General features: G+C 38.1%; 2 protein-coding genes across 2 annotated transcripts in view; one reads left to right on the forward strand and one right to left on the reverse strand.

The window, feature by feature from the left end:
* LOC108267639 (leucine-rich repeat and fibronectin type-III domain-containing protein 4) overlaps window positions 1-17 on the reverse strand; it is a 42,756-nt gene extending 42,739 nt beyond the window's left edge. The window contains exon 1 of the mRNA XM_017471917.3: window positions 1-17. This exon is cut by the window's left edge and continues 3,124 nt beyond it. The gene's annotated coding sequence lies outside the window, so the exon portion shown is untranslated.
* The window catches only part of pcxb (pyruvate carboxylase b), a 248,629-nt gene that overhangs the window by 180,641 nt on the left and 55,585 nt on the right, over window positions 1-12,403 (forward strand). The window contains exons 12-13 of the mRNA XM_017471914.3: window positions 9,132-9,276; window positions 9,473-9,562. Coding sequence (XP_017327403.1) covers window positions 9,132-9,276; window positions 9,473-9,562 — 235 coding nt within the window. The remainder of the gene's footprint in view (window positions 1-9,131; window positions 9,277-9,472; window positions 9,563-12,403) is intronic.

Consider the following 12,403-nt stretch of genomic DNA (forward strand, 5'->3'; position numbering starts at 1 on the left):
TCTATATTTGTCTCGGTGGCAGAAGATGCTGTTGTGAGTCAAGCTGCACTTGATCAAAAGCTCATTACAGACCTAGAGAGGCGAAAGTGTGAGGAAAATTCAGCTTAAGCTACAAGAACTTCTTTCTGTTAGGTATGAAATTGCAGCAAATTGACGATCTCAGTGTGGAAGTCAAGAATCGACACCAGGGATCCAATTTAATCCAATAGTGAAAGCACCCTGATGTGAAAAGCAGGGAATGCATGGTTATAAATATAACGATTGAGTTGGTGGTTTGATTCAGCATTATCTTATATATAATGTAGATTTAAACATGAGAACTTTATTATCAGGTCTTTTGTGTTTCATATTTGCTTAGTTCAAATTGGACTGAAACAGCCCAATTTGAGTTAGTTTTGGTTTCCTTAATTCATATATGTTAGTTTTAGGTTCATATTATTAATAAATGTTGTATTTCACAGCAACAACTGACATTTAAAAAGAAATCATTTTTGAAATGTAGACATTAACCTATATTGTCCTATTAAAATCTAATAACGGGGATTTTCTTTCTAGTGTACATCGTTTAAACATCTTCAGGCCCACTGGGAAGTGTGTTGAGTATGAGGTTAATTTTGTATGAGCCATAAACTGTGAAGACACCAAATGTACAACAGAATATTAATAATTTATTTGTACACTGGTACAACTCTATGTTTTTGGCCAGAACAGGTGTGAGATGTATAATATAATTTTCTTTAAAAAAAAAAAAAAAAAAAAAAATGAAAAGAAAAGAAAAAAATCTGTGTAGCATTCTAATTATGATTAATTATTATTAATATTCAATGATATTATTACATGTCATTATAATATATTAAACCTGAAATTAGATCTAACCAACCACTTAAATGGAGCTTTGGGAAATTCTTTAGTACTGTTGAAAGTTATTATTACGTGTGTTATTGTAATTAATTATGTAATTTGCCGGTAATTAAATAAATACTCACTGCATACAAAACATATCATTGCTGAGGGACAGATATTTTTGGCAGGTTATATTTAATACAATGTGTTAAACTGCATAATGCGCAATATTCAGAGCTGAGTGTTTGGCTGTCGTGATTATGAGATGCTCTTGCCATTTCAGTTCCTTGGACAGCACATAGAGGAAACATGTGGCAGAAGAATACCAAGGGCCACACACACACACACACACACACACACACACACACACACACACACACACACACACACACACACACACACACACACACACACACACACACACATGTAGGTGTGTATACCTATATGAATTTTCTACATCTAAATTTAAATTTAACTACAACATTACCTCAGCAGCCACAAAGAAACAGCTCTTCCATCCATCCATCCATTTATCCTACACAGGGTCACAGGGAGCCTGGAGCCTATCTCAGGGAATTTGTGGCACAAGGCAGAGGACATCCTGGATGGGATGCCAACCCATCGTAGGGCACAATCGCACACACACACACACACACACACTACAATTTGGAAATGCCATCAGCCTACAACTCATGTTTTTGGCTGGGGGAGGAAACCAGAGTACCTGGAGGAATTCCCTGAAGCACAGGGAGAACATGCAAACTCCACACACACAGGGTAAAGGCAGGATTTGAACTCCCAACCACGGAGGCGCTTGTGAGAAAATTACAATGACATAATGAAGATAATTCATGCTATTCCTATGCTTAATTCCCATTTTGTCCCAAATTTGGACACCTATCAATTCATACCCACCAGCCAGCCCTTTCCTATCATGGGGAAGGTGAAGGCTAGCATGTGCTTTTTCCGAGACATGTAAAGCCAGGCAAATGTATCTTTTCAAACTGTTGGGCAACATACCAGGAGAATGCAATATACCCTCTTCCACATACATGAGCTCCCAGAGGCCCATGGTTGGTTAGTGTTACTGTGATTGACAGGGGAGAAAGAGATGCCATCCCTCTCACACAGAGACTCCCATAGGTTGGCTGTGGTATTGGTGGGATTCCAACTCACGATCTCAAAGAGATAGAGTGGTCATTTTTCTTTCATATCACTCAGGAGCCTTTTAGATTTTTATCAATTTGGCTCCCACCAAGATATGAAACATACACACAGGTTTGTGCCTGTACATATTGTATGTATGGAGTGATTTAGGACAGGTGTGCTGAGTGTGTAACAACATGGACTGTGTCTTTTTCCATTAATGATGTCAGTCATCAAGCTCTCCCCCCCCCATTAGCTCCACTTTAGTCTTCCTAAGTGATGCCTGGCTTCAGTGTCGATTTAACAGCTATAGAGAGCAGGTTAAGTGCTCCTGGATGAAAGGTGCTCGAGTCTTGATCACATGTCTTCAGCTTCTGCCTCATCAGCTCTTTTCATTTGCGTCATCATATGTCTCCTCCTGTCACCATCTCCTCCTTTCTCCTTGCTTCCTTTTTTAGCAGCTTAACTTTATCAGCCACCTTTCTGTGCCCATCTTGACACCCAGTTTCTCCTTGTTTCATGCTCACTGAGTGTCCAAGACTGACGTAAGCAAAAAGAAATTACATTCAAACTAACGCAAAGCTAAAGCAATCTCCAGCATGTAATTAAATGGTGAATGGTCTGTACTTATACAGCACCTTTTAACCTTAGTGTTTCTACAAAGCACTTTGCATTGGTTCTCATTCACACACACACTCACATGCAAGGCACTAGCCTGCCATCAGAAACAACTTGGGGTTCAGTGTCTTGCCCAAGGACACTTTTGCATGTGGGCCTGGAATCAAACCGCGAACCCTATGATTAGTGGATAGCCCGCTCTACCACCTGAGCCACAGCCACACAATGTGTATAAGCATGTCCACATGTCATATCTCCTAACAGCAGAAGTGTAAAAACTCCTCAAATTTCATTGTGGGTCATCTGTATGATGCTGTTGTATCTGTCTTTTTTTTAAACGTGAAAGTTTTTTTTTTTTTTCTTGTTCAGCTGTCAGCTTACCTTCTTATAAGTGTGTTTAATGTATTTACTTTTTACTGGAGCATGGAATTGAATGCTTATCAGCTGAAGTGCTGGTGGTTTGTTTCCATTGAAAGCTATTATATAAGTTATGAAGCGCCGCTCCAGTGTAACTCTCCTGATTTATGAAGCCCATATGCTAGCCCAATGTAGGATTTTAACACCCTCAAACTAAAGAGGTAATAAAATTAACATTTATCACCATGATATAAGGCACCATGTATAACCTGTGTCCCGAATGTGCAAAATTATTATTCTGTATAATGATTTTTTTTTTTTAATACAGTAAAACTCTCCATCTCAGCTCTCAGATTGGACATATAATGTCCCGTAAATCAAGAAAACATCCCATAAGGATAATTGAGTCCTTTTCTCACGTCCCTCTTTCATGTAAAGACAAAGTAACATAAAACTGCTAATGATTTTGGAAATAAGAAATAAACCTGTCATCATTTCTGTAGCAGTTCTTAATAAAAGATTTATTCATAGATTATAAAGGTGTTCTTAAGGCCCTATGTAAATTAGTTTTTAAATAAAGTGTTACCGACTATGCTAATTCTTTTTTCTAGTTAGCATGTTTCTTCACATGTCTCTGCAGCTCAGGCAATGTGAGGACACACAGAGGGGGAGACAGACTAGTTGACAGGCTGTGTTTCATGGTCTAAACTTTCTGTTTGTTTGTTTGTTTGTTTGTTTGTTTGTTTGTTTGTGTGTGGGGGGGTGGGTGTGTGTTTGATGATGATGATGATGTCAGTCTTGTGTCAGTACACCACATTGCTTCTTTGTTTTCAAAACTGCTGAGCACATCATCTGAGCAAATGCACTCTTTGCATTTGACTAGTGCAGTGGTGGATCGTCCACAGGGGTAGGTGGGGAAGAGCCTGATAATTTATATCAGCCATTCAACAAATAATAATCTTCAAGTCCTCGTTCACAGTGTCATACATTTTAAATACATACTTGAAATACTAATTACTTACAGTATGTTAAGTGACTAATTATTTGCAAAAGTTGTTATTAACCCTAACCCTAACCCAAAGCAAATTTTTGTTAATTTGATCACCGTTCTAGATGTTGCATAATCCCGGGGCAATGAGCTTCCATAGAATATAATTGCACCTACAGTGGTCAATAATGGGAACCGCAACAAGTGTTGAGGAGGTCTATAGGGGCAGCATTTTCTCTGCCCCTAATGACAGCTAATGACAAGGCCCCTTTAAAATTAGAATCTGGTTCTGCCAACAATAGCAGCAATAACTGCAACCAAATGCTTTTGATAACTGGAGATCAGACTTTCACTTACTTCTAGGGCTAGGATTTACTCCTATGCTTTGGGTCGTTGTCTTGCTGCATAATCCAGTTGCACTTGAGGTTCAACTTAAGCACACTGTGCGATTTTTACAAGTCCTTTACGACTTTTGCTTGTCAGACTGTACGAACATGATCCCCTTAGTAAGCCATGTCACACTGTAGGATCTTAGTGGTCAATTAATGTCAGACTATACGACAGTCAAGACGCAAAAAACGGATGCAGGCAAAAAGACTCGTACAGAGTAGGAGAAGCCACACACCATCACACTGCCACCACCATGCTTGTCTGTAGGTATGATGATCTTTTTGTGAAACTGTGTTTGGTTTACACCAGATGTAATGGGACCCCTATCTTCCAAACAGTTCCACTTTTGACTCATCAATCCACCCAAAAGGTTTTCATCATTCACCCAAAAGGTTTGAGGATTATCAAGGTATGTTTTGGCAAAATTCAGATGAGCCTTAATGATCTTCTGGGTTAGCAGTGGTTTTCACCTCACCACTCTTCCATGGATGCCATTTTTGCCCAGTGTCTTTCTGATAGTGGAGTCATGAACAGTGACCTTTTATTGATGCAAGAGAGGTCTGTAGGTCCTTTGATGTTGTCCTTGGCTCTTTTGTGACTTCCTGGATGAGTCACTGCTGTGCTCTTGCAGAAATTTTGGAAGGTCAGCCACTTCTGGAAAGGTTCAATAATGTGCTGAGTTTTTCCATTTGGAGATAATGGCTCTCACACTGGTTCTTTGGAGTCCCAGAGCCTTTGAAATAACTTTGTAACCCTTCTGAGACTGATCTATTTTAATCACTTTCTGCCTCGTCATTTCAGGAATTTCTTTCAGTTTTGGCATAATGTGTTACTGGGTAAGACCTTTTAACCAACTTCATGCTGTTGAAAAAGTTCTATTTAAGTGTTGATTTGATTGAACAGGGTTTGCAATAGGCATGAAAAAAATTTCTCATTATAGCCTCATTTTTGGGGTGCTAATTTAATGTATTTTGTGTAGTTTTTGAGATGTAGTTTGACAGGAAATTTTGCAGAAAGCTGTAAACCTTGTTTAATCGTATCAACACTCGAACACAGCTTCTAAAACCTACTGAACTCAATGCTGGATGACTGTATGCTGTTGACTCTCAGTTGTCTGTTATGGGGTTACCTTAAAAATTCACAAAATAGCAGCCTATAGAAGTCTGCTCTCTCGACTTAATTTCGTTTGACACTTCGGCATTATTAATAATTAATGATATTAATGTTGGTCTGCCTCACCAAAAGCTATGGTCATGAGCCCGTGTTGAACTGGCATTAGAGAACTTTCACTTTCTGTGTAATTGAGTTTTTAGTTATTATTCAATTTAACCTCGTGCCCTGATTTTATTGGCTCAACTGCAAAATGACGACCTTCCGAACTCTGATTGTGTGTGTGTGTGTGTGTGTGTGTGTGTGTGTGTGTGTGTGTGTGTGTGTGTGTGTGTGTGTGTGTGTGTGTGTGTGTGTGAGTGAGAGTGTGTGTGTGTGTAAAGTGGGTGGTAAAGCCTATGGGTAGGTGTGCATTATTGAACCTATACATAAAGAAGGTATCGATTTGAACCTTCTGGTTAATTCTAAAACCTCATGCAAGATCACATGTGTGTTTTTGTGTGACCTTGCTTGGACACCTTCTGGTTTTTTTTTTGTTTTGTTTTGTTTTTTTGTTTTTTTTTAAACTTCCATGTTTGTTCATTTGTACCACAATGGAAAATCAAAGAACAAATTCTAAAAGGCACGATTCTTCTAACATAAACATTCCCAAAGCTTCCAGTGCTTCTGCTGTCTTTTTGTACTTCACCTTTATTTCACAAACACATTTCTTTTCACCTTTGTTCACACACCATGTGTGATTTTTCTGCCAAGATGGAAATCTCCTGCTATTTGAATATTTATAAATCATTCTCAAAATACCTTCTTTTTTCACTGCACATTTATTTTCTCAAAAACCTTTCATTTTAACTTGGATATGGGTCAGGAAAGTGAAGTGCGCAATTGTCATTCAGAAAAGCATTTAACGTGACATTTCTAATGTCAAATTTTTCAAATAATGTCACAATAAACCTACAAATTCATCTTTGTGTTTTGTTAAGACACATTGTTAAGGACAGTACATGCTAAGCTTTTAGGTTATTATAGACTCCTTGCTCATTTTAAATATATATATTTTTCTATTATATTTTCCAAGATAGAAAAATAATTTTCAAAGATAGAGTGTATGCATACAGCATTCTCACACAATTACACACAAAACATAATTCACAATTGCTTTATTCATGTAGTGAACTGCAGTGATCCAGAGGTGTCCAGCATGTAATATATTATACTGTACCTTCTTTTTTTTTATTGAGTTCAAATTGTTTATTGCACTTACTCTATTAAAAGTACTGATATATCACTTGGTATTTAAGTGTGAATGACATCAGGGTCATGTGTTATCACTAGTTAGAGAAATTAGTAGACAGAAGGAAAGGCAGCATGGCCTCTAAGTCATAAAGGGATTGTTCAAACACAAGACTTCTCTGAGTTTGCACAATGTTACATTGACACTAAATCAGGAATTCCTGTTTGGCAGCACAGTCATGCAGAAATCTTCAAAGCACCAAAAAAGTTTATATGAAATATGTACAGTAAAATACAGGGGGTCCCATAAGTCTCCATACATAAAGAACTGTGTTTGCCAGCACCACGTCAGTTGTGGCTTCGTCAGTGGGTGTCGGTGGACGTCTACTTCTCTGTCAGTCCCTAAGACTTACAGTCTTTTTGAATTTGTTGATAAGTTTGGCAACAGTGTCGTGTATGATGTGCTTGCCATGTTTTCTGTTAAAGTCCATCGCTAACTTGCAACAGCTTCATAATCCAGTCATGAGAATGATTTCAATATGTACATTCTTTTTTGTTGTTGTTGTTAAAGGCTATTTGAAAAAAATATATATAATAAAAATTAAGTATGGAAGACATTTTGCTAAAAACGTGATCATTTCCCCTATGCATGGAGACGTTTGTGTATGGGACATTGTATAAATATAATCTGAAATAATTTCATGACTTTATGCTAGACACAAAGATGTTTCCTGTGCAATTTTAATAAAGAATAATTATGTGCAAACCCCCACCACCACCACTAAAGCAATCTTGTTTGTTTGTTATTTGATTTGAGACAATAAAATGTCGCTCATTTTTTCATCTTCAGTAACCACTTTATCCTGGTCAGGGTTGCATTAGATCCAGAGACTATCCTAATAACACTAGGCTTGAGGTGGCAATATGCACAGGACCATGGTGGGATGAAGGGGACCATACATGTTCACACACTCATTCACATCTACTGGCATGTTTTGGGGAGGTGGAGAACCTGGAGGAAACCCACGCAGACACAGGGAGAACATGTGAAACTCCACACTGACAGTAATCCGAGCTGTGGGAGTTTATCAGTTCACTTTCATTCTAAATACTCTGGATGTACTGGAGATGACTTCATTTAGATATGCTTTGGTTTGTATATTAATCCATTGTTGAATTTTAATACTAAATACTGTAGCATTTCAAAACTTGTGCATATTTCACGTAAAACAATATGAAAAAAGGCATTTTGGGGGGTTGTTATGATTTTTGAAGCTTTGCTGCAGTATTAATAGTGTATTTTCTCATTTACTCTGAACACATCTGAAGGATTTTGTAAATAAACAGCTATAAATAATGTAAGTACAGATCATCTAGATCATATTTTAGACACAGATAGATACTAGCAGAAATGTCTCTCTAGATCCATGCCTCTTCAGCCCACCCCCACCCCCACCCCCACCCAACCCCCGCACCCCCAAGCTAAACACCATATGTTATTGATCAGTCGCCCACATCACACATCCCTCAGGGTTAATGCGATGGTGAGAGATAGCAAAGTGAGTGATGCTGTATTGCAGCCCATCAGCAGGAAGGTAGAGTTAAGGGCATGTAGAAGACTCTATGATACACAGTGTTTAATGGATGCATGGTGTTATCTAAACCTCACTCTTGAGTTGGGAGAGTTTTATGTTACGTCAATTATTCATCAGCTCTTGGAGAAGCAACATAAGTGTATTGGAAGTGTACAGAGTTCAGGGGAAGGGCAGAGAAAGAAACTCCAGCAGGGTAATATTTGATTTTGTGTATTTGGTGAACTGTAAAGGGATTAAAACTTGGCGACTTGCGAGTATGGACCTGAGGGACTTGATTAATGGTATATTTCATAATTCTTCATAACACACTGGTATGTTGGAACGTTCTATCTTTGGACAGTAAAAAAAAACAACAACAACAACTAATTATTTACGAGGCGAGAAGTTTGTCACTTGAATAATCATCTCTAGAGGATGCAGTTAATGAATTTTGACAGCTTCTGGATTCCTTAATGTTTATTTGATTTATATTTACTTCTGCGAGTTGCATTACACCTGTGCTCTAATGACTTTGCACATTAACATGCATAATCTGTGGGTGTGTTGGAGTGTGTGTGTGTGTGTGTGTGTGTGTGTGTGTGTGTGTGTGGGAGGGGATATGGAGGTGGGGGGCCATGTTGGCTGGTTTGGGTACATTTACATTTATGTCTAGGGAGGTTTCAGTAGAACATGTGGCATTACTTCGGAGAATCAGCCTCTTGGGACCAAGTGCACTGGGCCATTATGCAAATTTTATATGAATATTGAATATTATGTGTGTCATTTTGTCCGGGTGTACACCAATTTACAATTCTCTCTCTCTCTCTCTCTCTCTCTCTCTCTCTCTCTCTCTCTCTCTCTTTTTCTTCATTCAGACAAACATTCCCTTCCTGCAGAACGTTTTGAGTAATAACCAGTTTGTGTACAGCACGGTGGACACACAGTTTATCGATGAGAATCAGGAGCTGTTCAACCTCAAACCCACGCAGAACCGTGCACAGAAACTCCTGCATTATCTGGGTTAGTGTGCATGAGTTTATTATTGTCTTATTGTTCTCTAAAATACAGATAATTATTCTCTATTGTTACTACATTTGTTTAATTGAAGGGCTATTTGTGTGTGTGTGTGTGAGAGAGAGAGAGAGAGAGAGAGAGAGAGAGAGAGAGAGAGAGAGAGAGAGATCTTTAAGCATATGTGTGGATATGTTTTCTGCAGGACATGTGATGGTAAATGGGCCAACAACACCAATCCCAGTCAAGGCCAAGCCTTCTACCACAGACCCGGTCATTCCTCCTGTCCCTCTAGGTATGACCACAAACACACGCACACACACACACACACACACACCCTCGCAGAAAGGTTGGCTACTTTATTTTATTTCACTACTTTCTGCCAAATTTCATAAAGGTACATATAGAGTCATGTACAGTACAGTAGTAATCAATAAATTTTTAAAATAATCAAAACCAGATTATTCTATCTGAAGGTTATAGCTGTTAGATTATACTTGTGTATTGTAGGGTTGTCACGATACCATAAACATATCTCACGATAACATACCAGCTGAAGTATCACAATACCAAGTAGTATCACCTCAGAGTACGAAGAACGAACACAATATTAGCAATATTAACTGAATTTGGAAAGGAACACCAAAAAAAATCATAAAATTCGGAACATTAGATCGATTACTAGGAAATATGGCTAATTTTAGGCTTTACACATAGCGGTTAACATAACATTAGTTCGCTTTAGCTAATTTGAGTATTTACACAGCGGTTAGCATAATGTTAGCTCGCTTCAGCTAATTTTTGTATTTACATACAGCGGTTAGCATAACGTTAGCTTGCTTACTAGAAACAAGGCTACTTTTAGAATTTACACACAGGGGTTAGCTTGACATTAGCTTGCTTCAGCTACTTTTAGTATTTACACATAGCGGTTAGCTTAACATTAGCTCACTTCAGCTAATTTTAGTATTTACACACAGCGATTAGCATAATATTAGCTTGCTTACTAGCAAACAAGGCTACTTTTAGTATTTACACACAGTGGTTAGCATAATGTTAGCTCGTTTGGTAGAAAATAGGAAATCTTTAAAGATTAAGGTAATGAATTTAAGTTCAATGAAGTCTAACCTTTGTGTATTCTGCAACACATACAACATTATTTCTGGTACTACCATATCGACGAAACTACCATTTAAAAAATACAATGGCATCGGCAGTATGTTCATGCATTAATTTCATGACAGTACTTTAGTACTGTTATACCGTGCAATTCTAGTGTTTTGTGGATTTCTCTCATGCTTTCTTGACTTCTGGTGCTAAAAATGACTCAATTAAACAGCTGTGTCTCAATTAAACAGGTGCAAGACTGCAAATCCCTTTTACTGACTAGAATATAATTTAAGTATTAAGGGGAGTTTCCCACTCAAAGCACAAAATACTGGGCGGACAGTATTGTACTGCTCCACCTATTCCCATTTATCAAGGTTGATAGTAATTATTGACTTTGTCATTGCATGTGCTATTTAATGCCTCTAACAAATAGTTGTTTTTACAGTTGCAATCAAAATTATTCAACCCCCATTGCAAATCAGGTGTATTGTCAAAATTTACAGACTTTCAGCTGTTTGCATTTTACAAATAAACAAAAGCAATTGAAATAGTTCAACACAATGAATGCTTCAAGTGGTTTCCCCAAATTCAACTGAAAATGCAACTTATAATTATTTTCTCCAGTTTCAAAATTATTCAGTCCCTTCATGGCAAGAATCTTTAGTACTTAGTAGAGCACCCTTTTGATGTTATGGCCTGCTGCAAATGAGATGCATAGCTTCTGGCAGCGTTCCTGAGGAATCTTAGACCATTCCTCATGAGCAGTGGCCTCCAGTTCAGTAATATTCTTGGGTTTGCGTGCTGCAACCGTCTTCTTCAAATCCCACCACAGATTTTCAGGTGACTGTGATGGCCTTGTAGAATCTTCCAGGACTTCTTCTGCAACCAAGCTTTGGTGGAATTTGAGGTATGCTTGGGATAATTGTCCTGTTGGAAGGTCCAATGACGCCCAAGCTTCAGCTTCCTCACAGACGGCATGATGTTTTCTCCTAGGATTTCCTGATACTTCAGTGAATCCATTTTACCTTCTACACACTGCAGGTTTCTAGTGCAAGAGGATACAAAGCAGCCCCAGAGCATCACTGAGCCACCACCATGCTTGAATGTGGACAAAGTGTTCTTTCTTCATTCTTCTTTATCCAGACATACTGCTGATCCATCATGCTGAAAAGTTCCAGTTTTTTCATCAAGCCACAGAACAGAATCCCAAAACTTCTGTGGCTTATTTATATGATTTTGAGCCGACTTTTCTTGTGCTTTTGGGTCAGTAGTGGTGTGCATCTTGGAGTTCTGGCATGGAAACCTTCTGCGTTTTGTACGTGTCATACTGTGCTCACTGAAACCTCAGTGTCTGTTGCTACCAAGTCTTGCTGCAGGTCTTTTGCAGTCACTCGAGGGTTTTTTACAACCTGCCTTCTCAGAAATCTGGTTGCAGCCATTGATAGCTTGCTTTTTCTGCCACATCCAGGTATTTCATACATTTTCTACCCCTAGCCAGTTCAGGTATTTCATGTGTTCCAGCTCAAGCACACCTGGTGCAACTAATGAAGATCTTGATTAGTTGCATCAGGTGTGCTTGAGACAAAACCTGTTTTGCATATTTGTGCTGTAGTGAGGAATTCTATTCAGGGGGTTGAATAATTTTGAAACTGGAAAAATCATTATAAGTTGCATTTTCAGTTGAATTTGGGGAAACCACTTCGCATTCGTTGTGTTGAAATATTTCAACTACTTTTGTTTGATTTATTCATTGCAAACAGCTGAAAGTCTGTAAATTTTGACAATAAACCTTTGCAATGGGGTTAAATAATATTGAATGCAACTGTTTACTGATGGCTACAGATGAAAGTATGAGAATGTGTGTGCTTCTCTGTTTGTCTCACATTCTGTATGTATGTGTGTGTGTGTGTGTGTATATATATATATATATATATATATATATATATATATATATATATATATATATATATGTAGGTGTGTGTGAATGTGTTTAAGTGGGTCACATCTGTATTAGCTATAACCCAAT

This window comes from Ictalurus punctatus, chromosome 7 (genome assembly GCF_001660625.3).
Source record: "Ictalurus punctatus breed USDA103 chromosome 7, Coco_2.0, whole genome shotgun sequence".
Lineage (NCBI taxonomy): Eukaryota > Metazoa > Chordata > Actinopteri > Siluriformes > Ictaluridae > Ictalurus > Ictalurus punctatus.